Raw genomic sequence first — 15,865 nt, 5'->3', positions numbered from 1 at the left:
TGTGGTCCATGACATGTTGAGGTAAGTGCGACACGTGTGACAATTACACCATGGCTTAATCTTGGAGTTAAAGAGGAGGAAGGAAAAGATGGAAAAGAAGACTGTGAAGGTGAAGAAGGCAAGTATGAATGTTAGGGTTATGCGAGATATGATAAAAATTGGGGAAGAACAGTGTCGTTTTCAAATAAAGAGGCCAGGGATCATTTTGTCCCTTGTTAGAGTTGTTAAGGATCATTTTGTCCCATGTTAGAGTTTTCAGGGACCATTTCGTCTTCCGTTAGAGTTGACGGAACCAAGAACCTAAGTGACTGACGGAATTAATTGTTAGGGACCAATCGAGTAATTAATTTTAGTTGAAGACTAAAATGTCTGGTTTGAAATTTTTTGAGGACCAAAATGGGTATATACTCAATTCCAAACAATAGTGGAGTATTATATCAGCTAGGGGTGTGTATGGGTCGGGTGAAACCGGATTTGATGTGACCCAGACCTGACCCGAAATATATACCGGGCCTATTTATTAGACCCGAACCCGACTCTAGACCCGATGAAACCTATACACTTTCGGGTCACGATTATACCGGGTAAAAACCGGGTGAAAACCGGGCTGTTAACATTATATTACCTTGATATTTTCTTGTAAGTTAGCATGTAAAAATATCTAAATTTTCAAGACTCCAATCATTATTTGACATGGTAAAATTCACTTAGAAAAATATAATAAGAACCAACTCTTCTCTAAAATTAAAGTATACCCATAATCAATACTAATATTGCCTAATAACACCAAATATTTAAATCAATACAAATAACACAAGTTTATGTATTAGTCTAAAGTCTTATGCATTTTAAACATAAAATATTAACTTATAGTCTTATATATAATGACTAATAACACAAAATATTAAGGTTTACAACACTTAAATTTCACATTATAATAGCCAGCATCCATCACTAATAACACAAAATATTAATTATGTATAATGACCGGGCCACCGATCCGATTTCGGGTGATCCGAGCTATGACCCGGACCCAACCCGAAATAATGATCGGGTCTATTTTTGACACCCATACCCGACCTTAAACCTGATGAAATCACACCAAATTAGTCCCTAAAGTGTACGAGACCGGGCCGAATCTTTGAGCCGGGCCGGGCCATGCACACCCCTCGGCCACCCTGGTTCGTTTCTTGTCACTTCTCAGAACCGTTTCGCCTTCTTCGTCACTTTCTCACTCTTTCAAACCCTAATCTTCAGTCTCCCTAGGATTGACGCTAATATCAATTAAGAAGCATCAGAAACGCAACAAAAATGGCGTCTTTGGATCCAGAGATTGCGAAGACGCAGGACGACCGCAAGAAGAAGGAGCAGCAACTTGCATCCCTCACTTCTCTCACCTTCGACACTGACCTCTATGGCGGTTCCGACAAGGGCTCCTACCTCACCTCAATCCCTGCCAATGATGATGAAGAGAATATCGATGCCATGGATAACGAGGTTCCTCGCAAGCTTGCCTCCTTTACTGCCCCCAAATCTCTGCTCAAGGAGATGCCCGGTGGTGATGACAGCGACACCGAATTGGGGTTCAGGAAGCCGCAGAAGATTACCGACAGGGAGGGTGAGTACCACCAAAGGAGTCTCAACCGGGTCATCTCACCGGAGCGCCACGATCCCTTCTCTGCTGGCGAGAAGACACCGGACCCCTCCGTCAGGACCTACGCCGATGTCATGAGGGAGCAGGCGCTGAAGAGGGAGAAGGAGGAGACATTGAAGGCCATTGCTAAGAAGAAGAAGGAAGAGGAGGAGGCTGCTAAGGCGGCGCCACCACAGGCTGCACCGCAGCAGCAGCAGCAACAGCAACAGCAGAAGCGGAGGAACAGGTGGGACCAGTCACAAGATGAGGGTGGTGCTGCAAAGAAGTCGAAAACCTCGGATTGGGATATGCCGGACACAACTCCGGGGAGGTGGGATGCCACCCTTACCCCGGGGAGGGTGACTGACGCGACTCCGGGAAGGAGGAACAGATGGGATGAGACTCCTACGCCTGGGAGGTTGGTTTACTCAGATGCAACACCTGCTGGTGGTGTTACCCCTGGTGCTACGCCTGCTGGGATGACTTGGGATGCTACCCCTAAGCTCTCTGGCATGGCTACCCCAACCCCGAAGAGGCAGGGTTCTAGGTGGGATGAAACTCCTGCTATTATGGGCAGCGCAACCCCTTTGCCCGGTGCTACCCCTGCAGCTGCTTATACCCCTGGTGTGACCCCTGCTGGTGGGTTTGGACTGGCCACTCCAACCCCCGGGCAATTGCGTGGCTCTGTGAACCCGGAGCAGTATAATTTGTTGAGGTGGGAGAGGGATATTGAGGAGAGGAATAGGCCTTTGACTGATGAGGAGCTTGATGCCATGTTTCCTCAAGAAGGGTATAAGATTTTGGAGCCACCTGCTTCATATGTGCCTATTAGGACCCCTGCGAGGAAGCTTCTCGCAACGCCTACTCCGATGGGGACTCCTCTTTATCAGATCCCTGAGGAGAACCGTGGTCAGCAGTTTGATGTTCCTAAGGAAGCACCTGGTGGGTTGCCATTCATGAAACCCGAGGATTACCAGTATTTTGGTGCTTTGTTGAATGAAGAAAATGAAGAGGAGTTGTCACCTGATGAGCAGAAAGAGAGGAAGATCATGAAACTTCTGCTCAAGGTAAAGAATGGAACGCCCCCTCAAAGGAAAACAGCTCTAAGACAGCTCACTGATAAGGCTCGTGAGTTTGGTGCTGGGCCGTTGTTTAACAGGATTTTGCCTCTGCTCATGCAACCTACACTGGAGGACCAAGAGAGGCACTTGTTGGTTAAGGTAATTGATAGGGTTTTGTATAAATTGGATGAATTGGTTCGCCCTTATGTGCATAAGATTCTTGTTGTGATTGAACCTTTGTTGATTGATGTAGACTACTATGCCCGTGTGGAGGGGAGAGAAATCATCTCTAACCTTAGTAAGGCTGCTGGTTTGGCCACTATGATTGCAGCCATGCGACCTGATATTGATAACATCGATGAATATGTTAGGAACACTACTGCTAGGGCTTTTAGTGTTGTTGCTTCAGCTCTTGGTATTCCTGCGCTCTTGCCCTTTTTGAAGGCTGTCTGTCAAAGTAAGAAATCATGGCAGGCTCGGCACACGGGGATTAAGATTGTTCAACAGATTGCTATTTTAATTGGTTGTGCAGTTTTGCCACATTTGAGATCCCTTGTGGAAATTATTGAGCATGGTCTGAATGATGAGAATCAGAAAGTGAGAACCATCACTGCTTTGTCTCTTGCTGCTCTTGCAGAGGCTGCAGCTCCTTATGGTATTGAAAGTTTTGACTCTGTGTTGAAGCCACTATGGAAGGGTATCAGGCAACACCGTGGTAAGGTTTTGGCTGCATTTTTGAAGGCCATTGGTTTTATCATTCCATTGATGGAAGCTCTATATGCCAGTTACTATACTAAAGAAGTGATGCTTATTCTGATTCGTGAATTCCAGTCACCTGATGAGGAAATGAAGAAAATAGTTCTGAAAGTGGTGAAGCAATGTGTGAGCACCGAGGGTGTGGAGGCGGATTATATTCGAAATGATATCCTCCCTGAGTTTTTCAGGAATTTCTGGGTTAGGAGGATGGCTCTAGATAGAAGAAATTATAAGCAACTTGTCGAGACTACTGTAGAGATTGCTAATAAAGTTGGTGTTGCTGATATTGTTGGAAGGATAGTTGAGGATCTTAAAGATGAAAGTGAACCTTACAGGCGAATGGTTATGGAGACTATTGAGAAGGTGGTCACGAACTTGGGATTATCTGATATAGATGCAAGGTTAGAAGAGCTTCTCATTGATGGTATTCTATACGCATTCCAAGAGCAGACCAGTGATGATGCTAATGTGATGCTTAATGGGTTTGGTGCTGTTGTGAACTCCCTTGGGCAGAGAGTGAAACCTTATCTTCCTCAGATTTGTGGTACCATCAAATGGCGTTTAAACAACAAGAGTGCAAAGGTGAGACAGCAAGCAACAGACCTTATTTCAAGGATTGCTGTTGTTATGAAGCAGTGCCATGAGGAACAACTGATGGGCCATCTTGGTGTTGTGTTGTATGAATATTTGGGAGAGGAATATCCCGAAGTTCTTGGGTCAATTTTGGGAGCTCTCAAGTCAATCGTCAATGTTATTGGTATGACGAAGATGGCTCCACCTATCAAAGATTTGCTTCCCAGGTTGACACCAATTTTGAAGAATAGGCATGAGAAAGTGCAGGAAAATTGTATTGATCTTGTGGGGAGAATTGCTGACCGTGGTGCAGAGTTTGTGCCAGCTAGAGAATGGATGAGGATCTGTTTTGAGCTTCTTGAGATGCTGAAGGCACACAAGAAGGGAATCCGAAGGGCGACTGTGAACACTTTTGGTTATATTGCAAAAGCCATTGGTCCACAGGATGTCTTGGCAACTCTTCTGAATAACCTCAAGGTGCAGGAGAGGCAGAACCGTGTCTGCACTACTGTAGCAATTGCAATAGTTGCAGAGACGTGCTCACCTTTCACAGTGTTACCTGCTTTGATGAATGAGTACCGTGTGCCAGAGCTCAATGTGCAAAATGGTGTCCTCAAGTCACTTTCTTTCCTCTTTGAATACATTGGTGAAATGGGAAAGGACTACATCTATGCTGTGACTCCATTGCTTGAGGATGCTCTCATGGACAGAGATTTGGTTCATAGGCAGACGGTGGCTTCTGCTGTGAAGCACATGGCGCTGGGAGTAGCTGGATTGGGTTGTGAGGATGCTCTAGTCCATTTGCTGAACTATGTCTGGCCAAACATTTTCGAAACCTCTCCACACGTGATCAATGCTGTGATGGAAGCCATCGAAGGGATGAGGGTAGCCTTGGGTGCTGCCGTTATTCTCAACTACTGCCTCCAAGGGCTGTTCCACCCGGCAAGAAAGGTTAGGGAAGTGTACTGGAAGATCTATAATTCACTGTACATCGGAGCTCAGGATGCTCTTGTAGCTGCATACCCGATCTTGGAGGATGAGCAGAACAATGTGTACAGCAGACCAGAGTTGATGATGTTAGTGTAGATCATAGTTTAGGCACTAATTGATATCTGTTGTTTTAAGCACTTGTCAGTATTTTTATTATGTCCATATTAACAATAATGTTTTATCATATCTGGACTTACCTAGTGATGCCTACTTTTGAATGCTAAATTTATATCCTTCTACGTCGTACTATTATTATGCATGAATGAATGAGGAATTCTTCTATAAGCGGTGTCTTGTTAATATGCGGTGGCTTCAAGAGTTCAGTAAGTTGCTTGATGATTTTGATACATGAATAGCATTTAGGGGTCGAGTACAATGGTATATGCGTGAATTTCCTGTGTTCCAGCATATGACTAACTACTGTAATGCTCAAGTTATACCCTTATGAGTTTTGTTTTGGATTGGTGATGTTATTAGCGATTTTTCGTGTATCTTATTTATACACTTCTAAGTCTAAACAAATATATGAACCGTTGGACTGATTTGTTGAGAATTGATCAGAAGCATAGTCATATTATTCATTAGCCTACTGAGTTGGCTTCATCTCTTGGCAAGGTTAAATTTTTGGTAGCTGATTAATGGATTTTGAAGTGTGCTTTTCAAGGTTGTTAAGAAGTTATTTACTTATTTTCATTGTTTGATCAGCGAAACTAGAAAAGATTGTGTTTTTGAGAATGAAAATTGCCTTAGGATTACTCATAATTGCCTGCTATAATTAGGACCAAAGATTCCAATGAAAGCCTTAGATAGCTAGCTTTCTGAGGCTGTTATACCAAAAGAATACTACTGTTATAATTAAATTCAATAATGTAAAGAACTGGAAGCACGACGAAAACTGATCATGACCCTGCAACATGCTTGAATATAACATTTCTAATCCCTTTCAAATTCCGATTACATTTCACAACTACCTAGGGAGTATTGATAACTACGATCACATGATTGAATGTGGTTTTCGGGGAAATGAACCAGTTGCAGGATCTCCGATTGTCATTGCAAAAATTGTAGGAGGCAATGGCATGATTCGAAAATATCAGCTGCTAGTGAATGAATCATATCAATGAGACCGAAAATAACTACGGATTGGCGAAAAAGATACTGAAGTAAGGGAGCAACAACTGCTATGCTTAAACTGTTTCCTAGCAAAGCATACCTGCAAAAGAAAGTAAGATTGATAAGATAAACAAAATCAATAGAATTAAGCATGCCAATATGGAAACTTATCTGACCTTGGGTCATGAAAAGCAGGTAATATTGAACTCAAATTCTAGACAGCAATAACTACATTTAATGGATGTTTCTACATGGAATTGACACTAAGTACCAAAAACTTGAAATAGTAAATGGCATACCGTTGTTTGAGACTAATGTAATCTGGAAACTTGAAATCTTCAGGAAACGAATGAATGTTTGCAACCTAGTCATGGGACGACAAGAAGTACCTTGTAGATTAGTTATATGCAATGAAATGAAGACAATACAATTTTACCGAGCATTCATGGACACAAATGCATGGCATTCTATATAATAATGCTAAGTACCAACATAGAAGCTATAGAATAATGGGATATAAAGAAATCACCCACCTCTCTAGGGGTAAAATATCTAAGGCACTGCTCCTTCAATGATGCTTCATCCCTCTTCTTTGGCTAAATGTACAAAATGGAGGACATCAAAGAGTGAGAACAGTTTCATAGGTACCCAATGTATCAACAATTTAGTCCATCAAAGTCACAACTATGAATAGCTACCAAAAATGTTAGATATAATGATGATTGCAAAGCACAAACAGCATCATAGTGCTTGAAAGGCAATAACACGAATTACATTGTTATGAGAATACATTAAACAATACATCAAAAAAGATTTCTACCAATTAGAAATCCTACCTGAACAGTCGCCAAAAGGGATCCAGTTCCCTTCACATATCTGTAATCACATTTTGTGAAACAGCAGCAGCGCTTTGAATCAGGATAGACAACATCTAGGCTCTTTTAAGGAAACAAGAGTTCAGAAATAATACTGTTAATACTAAACCCCCCCCCCCCCCCCCCAAAACCAAAAAAAAGAAAATATTATAATATGCTGATTTGAATATACTGCAATAATTAATGTAAGGGTGGATACCCATAGCACTTCCCCACCGCTCAACCAAACTCAGGGGAACATAATACTGCTGTAAAGAGTCACAGACATTATCATCACCTTTGCCCAAAGTTGCATATTCAGCCTCAATATTATTGCTAGGATTCTTTAACTCAAGAAAACTTTCAATAGATTGACATGACTGCAACAACTTATGCCTGTCCTCTTGTGATAAATCATCTTCAATAAACGCTGTATCAAAATGCTCATATGGTCTTGGAGATTGAATCAGTTGTCTGTTCCAAATTTCATTAACAAAAGAGTAGGGCTTTCTCTTAGCCTGAAACAATTAGATAACAACCAGATGATTGTGTCCCAAAGCATATAGGATAGCTCCAGCTGTTTCCTTGATGACATAGAATACAACCAAAACCTTTTAAAATTCTTATTTAAGATAAAGAAAGCATACACCAAGGACCATAATACCCTACCAGACAAAAATATCGAGGCCTAGAATATGGGATTCCAAACTGTAGTGGGCTCAAAATGAACTCCTGTGTAACAAAATTTGTTCTGTCCAATATTTCAATCAGTTTTGCATGTGTGTCAGATGTCTGTATGCAACACGAGTACAAAGAAAAAGGAAGTGAATAGAGAAAATCACTAATGAAACGAGACTTGTACTTATGAGTTAATCCAAGTTGACAAACCTCGAAGCCAACAACATTTTCTACGAATAACAAGCTTGGAGGCTTCAATAAGAATGGCATAAGCTCAAGAATCTGAAGAAAAGAAAATGCCCGAGCATCACCAGTGTCCTTCTGGAGACCTATAACACAAGATCATTGAGCAACTTTGGCTAAAATAGGATAAAGTAACCCACAGAATAGGAAAATGAGAAGGAACGAAAAAAAGGTTCACCTTGCCGCGTGTAAGGTTGGCAGGGAGGAGAAAGAAGCCATGCATCTGCGCCATAGCCGTCGAGATCAGCCGCAGTCAAGCATTGAATATTTCCCTAAGCAAAGAAACATAAACAAAACCAAGATCAGCAGCACAATATTTTTGTCTCGGCTATGTCTCTGTAGCTAAGTATCCAAATTCATGTAGTATCGAAAACAATAGCCAAAGTCAAACTCCGAACATCGAATGACAAGAAGACAAGCCATTTCATCTAAATGAAGAATAAAGCTAAAACCTCATAATCTACAAATAAATCCCATTAATTTTGAACTTAAAGCGATTACATAACATAGCATACTATACTAAAACCTAACTATTACTAAAGTGTGAATAACCTGGAGACACTGAACTAACTAGAACTATGCACAAGCACGAAACTTTAATTACTGTACCAGAATTCATTGACCGAAAGAATTAGCCATTACGCAGAAGCACAAAAAGCAAAAAACCTGATAAGGACGATGACCGAAAGTATGCTCGTAAACATCGTTGGCTCTGTCGTTGATTTCAAATGCTTCAACCACTTGAGCTTTCACCCCTGCTCGAAGTTTTGTACGAGTATAAATAGAGGCTTAAGCCTCTGATGATAACACAAGCAATAATAATTCTTTCTCTTTTTTTACTGTTGAGATATAATATTAAAGAAAATGTAAGATTTAGATTTGTTGATAAAATATACTATGGACATAAAGATTTTTAGAGTTCTTCTAGACCATACAATTGTTTCTTCCTTTATCAAGTTTTTTTTAGGTTAAAATTCTCAATTTGTCCTCCACTCCTCCTGCAAGTTTGAAAAGCCACCCCAACCAAAAAGATAATCAGCCTTATTTTGCAGGAACACCCCTCCTTGCAAGTTGCAAATAATTATGTTAGTACTGGTTTTTCCGAAACTAAAACACAAAAGGCTTGATATGTCTTCAACCAATGGGCAACAGCAGGCATGCTAACATGCAGGAAAACTTCCGGGACAAAATACTTTGTCCTGGCCTATATGACTGCAAGTATCAAGATGCATCCTCCGAAATGCAAGGTACACTTTAAAGAATAGAGTACCATATTGCCATTAGACAACCACAAATGAAAAGATCTGGAAGCTAAATTTCAAAATCCATCAATTAGTATTCAGATTCTTGGTAATTTATAAAAATATAAACTTTTCTTTTTTTCATCACAGCTATCCATTGTGCAAGTTACTCTCTATAGTGCACCTCAATTCTTTTACTTTCTTTTTTCTTTAGTTTTTGAGGTAAAAGCAGTGTTAAAATTGGGGAGACTGGTGCGGAATTTATAACCACAAACTAACCGGCAAGTGCACCGGGTCGTACCAAATAATACCTCAGGTGAGTGAGGGTCGATCCCACGAGAATTAATGGACTAAGCAACAATGGTTGAGTGATTTACTTAGTTAGACAAGCAAAAAATGGTGTTTGAAGGTTCAAAAGCATAAAACAGTAATTCAGGATATCAGAAAGCAAACAGTAAACAAGTTGTGAATAATATATGGAGAAACAGTTAAGGCTTCAGAGTTATCTATTTTCCGAATTGACTTTTCTTACTAACTATTTTAATTATGTAAGATTTAATTCATGGCAAACTATATGTGACTAAACCCTAATTCCTTATACCTTTTTAATCTCCTCTAAAAATTCATCAACCGCCAATTCTTTGGTCACTTAATTCCAATTAGAGGGTGAAGTTTAATTCTAGTTTATATGCCACAGAAATCCTAATTACCCAAATATAAGAGGATTATATGTCATGTATCCTGTTAAGTCCAGATAATTAGAAATTTAGGAGAATATGGTTTCAAGCTGTTGTTCAAGTAAAGAGCTTTTCCAAGTTATACAAGAACTCAATTAGAACCAAGGTCATACTTCCGTTCCACCCAGATTCATAAAATAAAGAACGAAAATAATTCTTAAATTATAAATCAGTATACATCAATTAAAATAGAAAAATAATAGTATCAATCCATACAATAGACAGAGCTTCTAGCCTTAACAGTGGAGGTTTAGTTGCTCATGGTTCAGAGAGAAAATTAGGATTCATAAAAACTGTAAAGTGCGGAATGAGGTCGAAGAGAAGAGATTAGAGCCCGAAGGGCTGATTCTTTTCCCTTTTATATCTAATCCTAATTAATGTAAAATATATTTCCTAAAACTAAAATAATATCTTTTCCTAATTTTAATAATAAAAGTTAAATCAAAATTTGCAAAGCTTCACGTGTAATGCATCCTGGGATGAGTGGGAACCATTGGGTTCATTAAGGTCCACGTTGAACTTGGAAATTTCCAAGTTCAGCGTGGAGGAGGCAGTGGCTACTCTTTTTCTCTTCTTGAGTCTACGCTGAACTTGGATTAACCCAAGTTCAGCGTGGAGTGATGCGTGCAACTTCCCTTGGAATTGTCACATTGGCGCTGAACTTGAGAAAGCTCAAGTTCAGCATGGAGGAGGCCATATGAAATGGAAGAAAAGGGTATACTATTATATATCGTTGGATAGTTCTGAAAGTTAGCTTTTCAATGCTGCTAGAATCACGTCAATTGGATCTATGTAGCTCAAGTTATTCCTGTTTGAGTGCAAGGAGGTCGGGATTGACAGCATCATTCGCTTTCTTCCTTTTCTGCTACAAAACTCCGTCAAATCCATCTGAATGCTACCTGAAATAAACAAAAATTGCAAACAACTCAAAGTAGCATTCATAGTGGCTAAAGGTAATTAAATCTTGATTAAACTCAAAAATTTGAATGCAATTTTTTCCTAGAAAAAGATAGAGAAGATGCTCACGCATCACAACACCAAACTTGAATTGTTGCTTGTCCTCAAGCAACCAAAATTAGTACATAATTAAGATGTGAATTTGCATGAGAAGTGAGAGTTTAGTTATGCCCATGTATCTTCTTAAAGTGGGGTCTATCTATTGTGATTTTTAACAGTTTTGGCATCTCACTCTCCTTTGAATTAGAGGAATGTCACTGTCATTCGGAATTAGAATCCGGATTAAATTATGAATTCTCTGATCTTTATACTTCAGTTTAATCCTTGAACACAACAAATTTCCTTTAATTCTCTTTTCTTTGGTGCTTTGCACCTTGAGTCTAGCCGTGACTTTAAATGTTTTGTCTCAATGGTTAGTTGATACAAGAACACTACAAGCACTTAACTGGGGAACTCTCTTTAAATTCTGATTTTTCTTTCAGCTACTCTCAGACAGTGGTGCTCAAAGCCTTTGGCATACTCTGCTAAATGTATTTGGCCTCGACTCTAAATATTCTGTCTCAAGGATTGCTTGATACAAGAATACCACAAGCATATGACTAGGAAAACAACTCTTTGAGCTTTTAATCATGTCAGACCTCCCTAGTCATTGATGCTCTGAGTCTTGGACCTTGCTTTTATTTTTCTTTTGCTATATATTTTGCTTCAAGGATTAAGCTTTTGTTTAATTCAGAAAATTCATAATAGTTCTCTAAATTCCTATTCCTTATGCACTAACATCCTTTGATTCAAATTCAAATATGCATTGTTCATATCATGCATTCAAAATCACAAATAACACCACCACATTTAAAATAATAAGACTACTCTTAAATATAAACTCAATTTCTAATGCAATACATCACTTCTTTTCTTTTCTTTTTAGATTCAAGTTTAGTGAGTGGTACATGAGACAATTTTTTTTTTTTTTGAATTATTAAACTAAAAGCAAATAACAAAATGAAACTAAATCTAAGAACTGAAAGTACTAAAGATCATACAGGGAATCAAATCAACAGAAAATAGAAGACAACAAAATAAGAACATAAGGGGAAATAGAATGAAAGCAACTCAACCACCTCAGTTATGCTGGTGGCCATCTCATTCCTCCAGTTATGCTCCTCCAACACCAAACTTAAAAGTTTGCTTGTCTCCAAGCAAAGAAAAACTCCAGGGTCTCAAAAATTCTTTTTAATTGCTCCTGTTCCTGTTCTAATCACTTTGCATGACCAAAACACATGTAAAACATGAAAAAATATAAAAAAATTCACTTCTTTGATTTCAAAATTTGGGTGTTGTGTGATGGTTAGAGTGTACCCTTCATCAAGAATTTCTTGAATTGGTGGTTCAATAGACTCACCTTCTATGCCATTCTCTGCTTCATTGCAGTGTAGATTCCTATAATTGTTTTTATCCCTCACAACCTCCTTTGTTTGTGCATCTTCCTTCTTTGTTGGTGCATCTTCCTCCTTTGTTTTTGCATCTTCCTCTTCTTCCATGTGTGAGGGTGGAAAGTTCTCTAATTGACTGGAGTATGGACTCCTTTGATTGATTTCCTCATTTTCTTCCAGAGGATCTTGCATTATATCTCTTGGGAAGGAATTTGCTTGTTCCTCTTCCTGGGGCTTGATAATCAACTGCACATATTTCTCTACATTTTTGAGACTCGTCCTTATATCATGTATGAATTCTTTCATGAGAAGCTCAAGAGATGATGGTTCTTGATGTGAATAAGGAGATAGTGGCTCTTGATATGAATAAGAAGGAGATGATGATTCTTGATAAGAGTAAAAAGAGGATGGTTTTTGGTATGAATAGAGAGATGGTGGCTCTTGATATGGGTAGAAAGATGATGATTTTTGATATGGATAGAGAAGTGGTGGTTCTTGGTATGAATACGGAGATTGTGGTTCTTGATAGTTGGAACATGGAGCACTGAAGTTTCTTTGGTTTTGACTTTGTCAACCAAAATTCGGGTAGTTCCTCCATCCACAATAATAAGAATCACTCATTGGATGTGAGTAATAACCCATGTGACCTCCCTTCATTATTTTTCTTTAGCACAAAGTACCAAAAAGAATTAAACGCACCATGTGGTAAACAGAAAAGTAAAGAAGAAAGAATAGATTTTTTTTTGGAAAAGAAATAAAATAAAGAATAATAAAAATAAAAGAAGAATTCGAAAATAAATGGAAAGAGGTGAATTAAAAATTCAAAAATTAAACAAAAAATACTAATATTTTAAAAAAATATTTTTAAAAGAAAAATTACTACGGGAACACCAAACTTAAATTTAAGAATTAGGGAAGAGTAAATATATAATGTAATTTCTTAAGACAAAAAATAAAATAAACTAATAAAATAAAAAAATAAAAAATAATGAAAAGAATAAAAACAAAAATAAAAAAATAAAAAAATGAAAGTATAAAGGATAAAAAAAAAGAACTAATGAACGTTTGAAAAAAATAAAAATTGAAGTTAAAGAAAATAAAAAAATGAACGAATACAGGGGGAAGGGAGGAAATACTAACAGAAAAAAAAAAGAAATAAAGTACATAAAGAAACGGAAAATAAAAATTAATAATGCTAAAAGAAACTAATTAAAGAAAAAATTATCTAATCGAAGCAATCAAACAACGAGTAGTTGTCAATCACAGTTAATTCCCGGCAACGGCGCCAAAAATTTAGTGCGGAATTTATAACCACAAATTAACTGGCAAGTGCACCGGATCGTACAAAGTAATACCTCAGGTAAGTGAGGGTTGATCCCACGAGAATTGATGGACTAAACAACAATGGTTGAGTAATTTACTTAGTTAGACAAGAAGAAAATGGTGTTTGAAAGTTTAAAAGCATAAATAGTAATTCAGAATATCAGAAAGTAAACAATAATTCAGAATACCAGAAAGCAAATAGTAAAAAGTTGTGAATAATATATGGAGAAACAGTTAAGGTTTTAGAGTTATCTATTTTTCAAATTGACTTTTCTTACCAACTATTTTAATTATGCAAGATTTAATTCATGGCAAACTATATGTGACTAACCCTAATTCCTTAGACCTTTTTAGTATCCTCTAAAATTCATCAACCGCCAATTCCTTGGTCATTTAATTCCAATTAGAGGGTAAAGTTAAATTCTAGTTTATATGCCACAGAAATCCTAATTACCCAAATATAAGAGGATTATATGTCACGTATCCCGTTAAGTCCAGATAATTAGAAATTTAGGAGAATATGTTTTCAAGCTATTGTTCAAGTAAAGAGCTTTTCCAAGTTATACAAGAACTCAATTAGAACCAAGGTCATACTTCCATTCTACCCAGATTCATAAAATAAAGAACGAAAACAATTCTTGAATTATAAATCAGTACATGAATTAAAATAGAAAAAAAAATAGTATCAATCCATACAATAGATAGAGCTCCTAACCTTAACAGTGGAGGTTTAGTTGCTCATGATTCAGAGAGAAAATTAGGATTCGTAAAAACTGTAACGTGCGGAATGAGGTCGAAGAGAAGAGAGTAGAGCCCGAAGAGCTGATTCTTTTTCCTTTTATATCTAATCCTAATTAATGTAAAATATATTTCCTAAAATTAAAATAATATTTTTTCCTAATTTTAATAATAAAAGTTAAATCAAAATTTGCAAAGCTTCACGTGTAATGCATCTTGGGACGAGTGAGGACCATTGGGTTCATTAAGGTCCACGCTGAACTTGGAAATTCCCAAGTTCAGCGTGGAGGAGGCAGCGGCTACTCTTTTGCTCTTCTTGAGTTCACGCTAAACTTGGATTAACCTAAGTTCAGCATGGAGTGATGCGTGCAGCTTCCCTTGGAATTGTCATGTTGGCGCTGAACTTGAGAAAGCTCAAGTTCAGCGTGGAGGAGGCTGTACGAAATGGAAGAAAAGGGTATACTATTATTTATCGTTGGAAAGCTCTGAAAGTTAGCTTTCCAATGCTGCTGGAATCATGTCAATTGGACTTCTCTATCTCAAGTTATTTCTATGAGTGCAAGGAGATCGGGGTTGACAGCATCATTCACTTTCTTCCTTTTCTGCTACAAAACTCCCTGAATGCTACCTGAAATAAACAGAAATTGCAAACAACTCAAAGTAGCATTCATAGTGACTAAAGGTAATTAAATCTTGATTAAACTCAACAATTTGAATGCAAATTCACTAGGAAAAGATAAAGAAGATACTTACGCATCAGAGACAATCAAAAAGACCCAAGTTAAAAGAAATCCCTTTTGATCGTACAAAAGGATAAAATAAGAATGTCGAGGATCTCTTACCATGGAAAAGGGAGGTCTACATATTTCTCGAGCACTAGGCACCACTAAAAGCATCCTTTGAACTTGCAACCAAAATGATATAAAGTCATATAGTACTTGACCTACAGAGCATGTCCTCTTCTCACCAGTAGGAGTCCTGGCTTATAATCTCCAATCTAACAATTCCTCAGTCAATCCCAACGCAAAAAGTTGGCAGTGTGCCAATTAAAACTTCTACCTAAAGGGTTATCTTTTTTATCCTTAAATATAACAAATTGATTTTTTTTTCCTTTTCTTTTTTTCTTGGTTCATTTTTTCTTTTCCCTCATTCTCTCAAAATATGAAAATTCACAAAACCTCAAAGATCACTTCCCTTAACTAATGTTACCCTCTCTCCTATCCCTCAAAGGTTTTTTTTTTTTTGCATTTTATATTTTATTTTTTCATTCAGTTAATTTCAAGTTCTTAATGAAAATTTTTTTCCTCCTCCAGCCATATGTTATCCTATACTTTCAACGGCAGTATTACAATAACAGAAAACTCGTAGATGGAAGCATAACCTGTGATTGTAGTCAAAACATCATGTCAAAGCAAGATGCCACCAAATGGAAACACAATCCAAATGTAAAGCAGAACAAGCATATTCAACAGCAACGAAAGATTTGAACTTCCCAGGATAAAATGTGAAAAGTCCAATGTATTTATCCTCCAATACAC

At 37.9% G+C, this 15,865-nt stretch overlaps 1 protein-coding gene and 1 pseudogene across 3 annotated transcripts; one reads left to right on the top strand and one right to left on the bottom strand.

Moving 5' to 3' along the window:
- Window positions 1-808: 808 nt before the first annotated feature.
- LOC112695757 (uncharacterized) lies at window positions 809-5,295 on the top strand (annotated as a pseudogene).
- Window positions 5,296-5,801: 506 nt separating this feature from the next.
- LOC112805245 (tRNA (cytosine(38)-C(5))-methyltransferase 2) lies at window positions 5,802-9,378 on the bottom strand. 3 transcript variants are annotated; one of them, XM_072196629.1, is made up of 9 exons: window positions 8,568-9,378; window positions 8,080-8,173; window positions 7,869-7,987; window positions 7,650-7,731; window positions 7,201-7,498; window positions 6,963-7,057; window positions 6,660-6,722; window positions 6,426-6,490; window positions 5,802-6,226 (listed from the first exon to the last, which is right to left on the bottom strand). In XM_072196629.1, the coding sequence occupies exons 3-9, from the start codon at window positions 7,883-7,885 to the stop codon at window positions 6,064-6,066; spliced, it is 783 nt and encodes a 260-aa protein (XP_072052730.1). In that variant the 5' UTR covers window positions 7,886-7,987; window positions 8,080-8,173; window positions 8,568-9,378; the 3' UTR covers window positions 5,802-6,063. The 3 variants fall into 3 exon arrangements, with proteins under 3 accessions (XP_072052730.1, XP_072052727.1, XP_025703432.2); XM_072196626.1 differs by having other exon boundaries at window positions 7,843-7,987; window positions 8,568-9,375; XM_025847647.3 differs by having other exon boundaries at window positions 7,650-7,772; window positions 8,568-9,375.
- Window positions 9,379-15,865: the final 6,487 nt, after the last annotated feature.

This window comes from Arachis hypogaea, chromosome 6 (genome assembly GCF_003086295.3).
Source record: "Arachis hypogaea cultivar Tifrunner chromosome 6, arahy.Tifrunner.gnm2.J5K5, whole genome shotgun sequence".
NCBI classification, from domain to species: Eukaryota; Viridiplantae; Streptophyta; class Magnoliopsida; order Fabales; family Fabaceae; genus Arachis; species Arachis hypogaea.
This window is presented reverse-complemented; position numbering and strand designations above follow the sequence as displayed.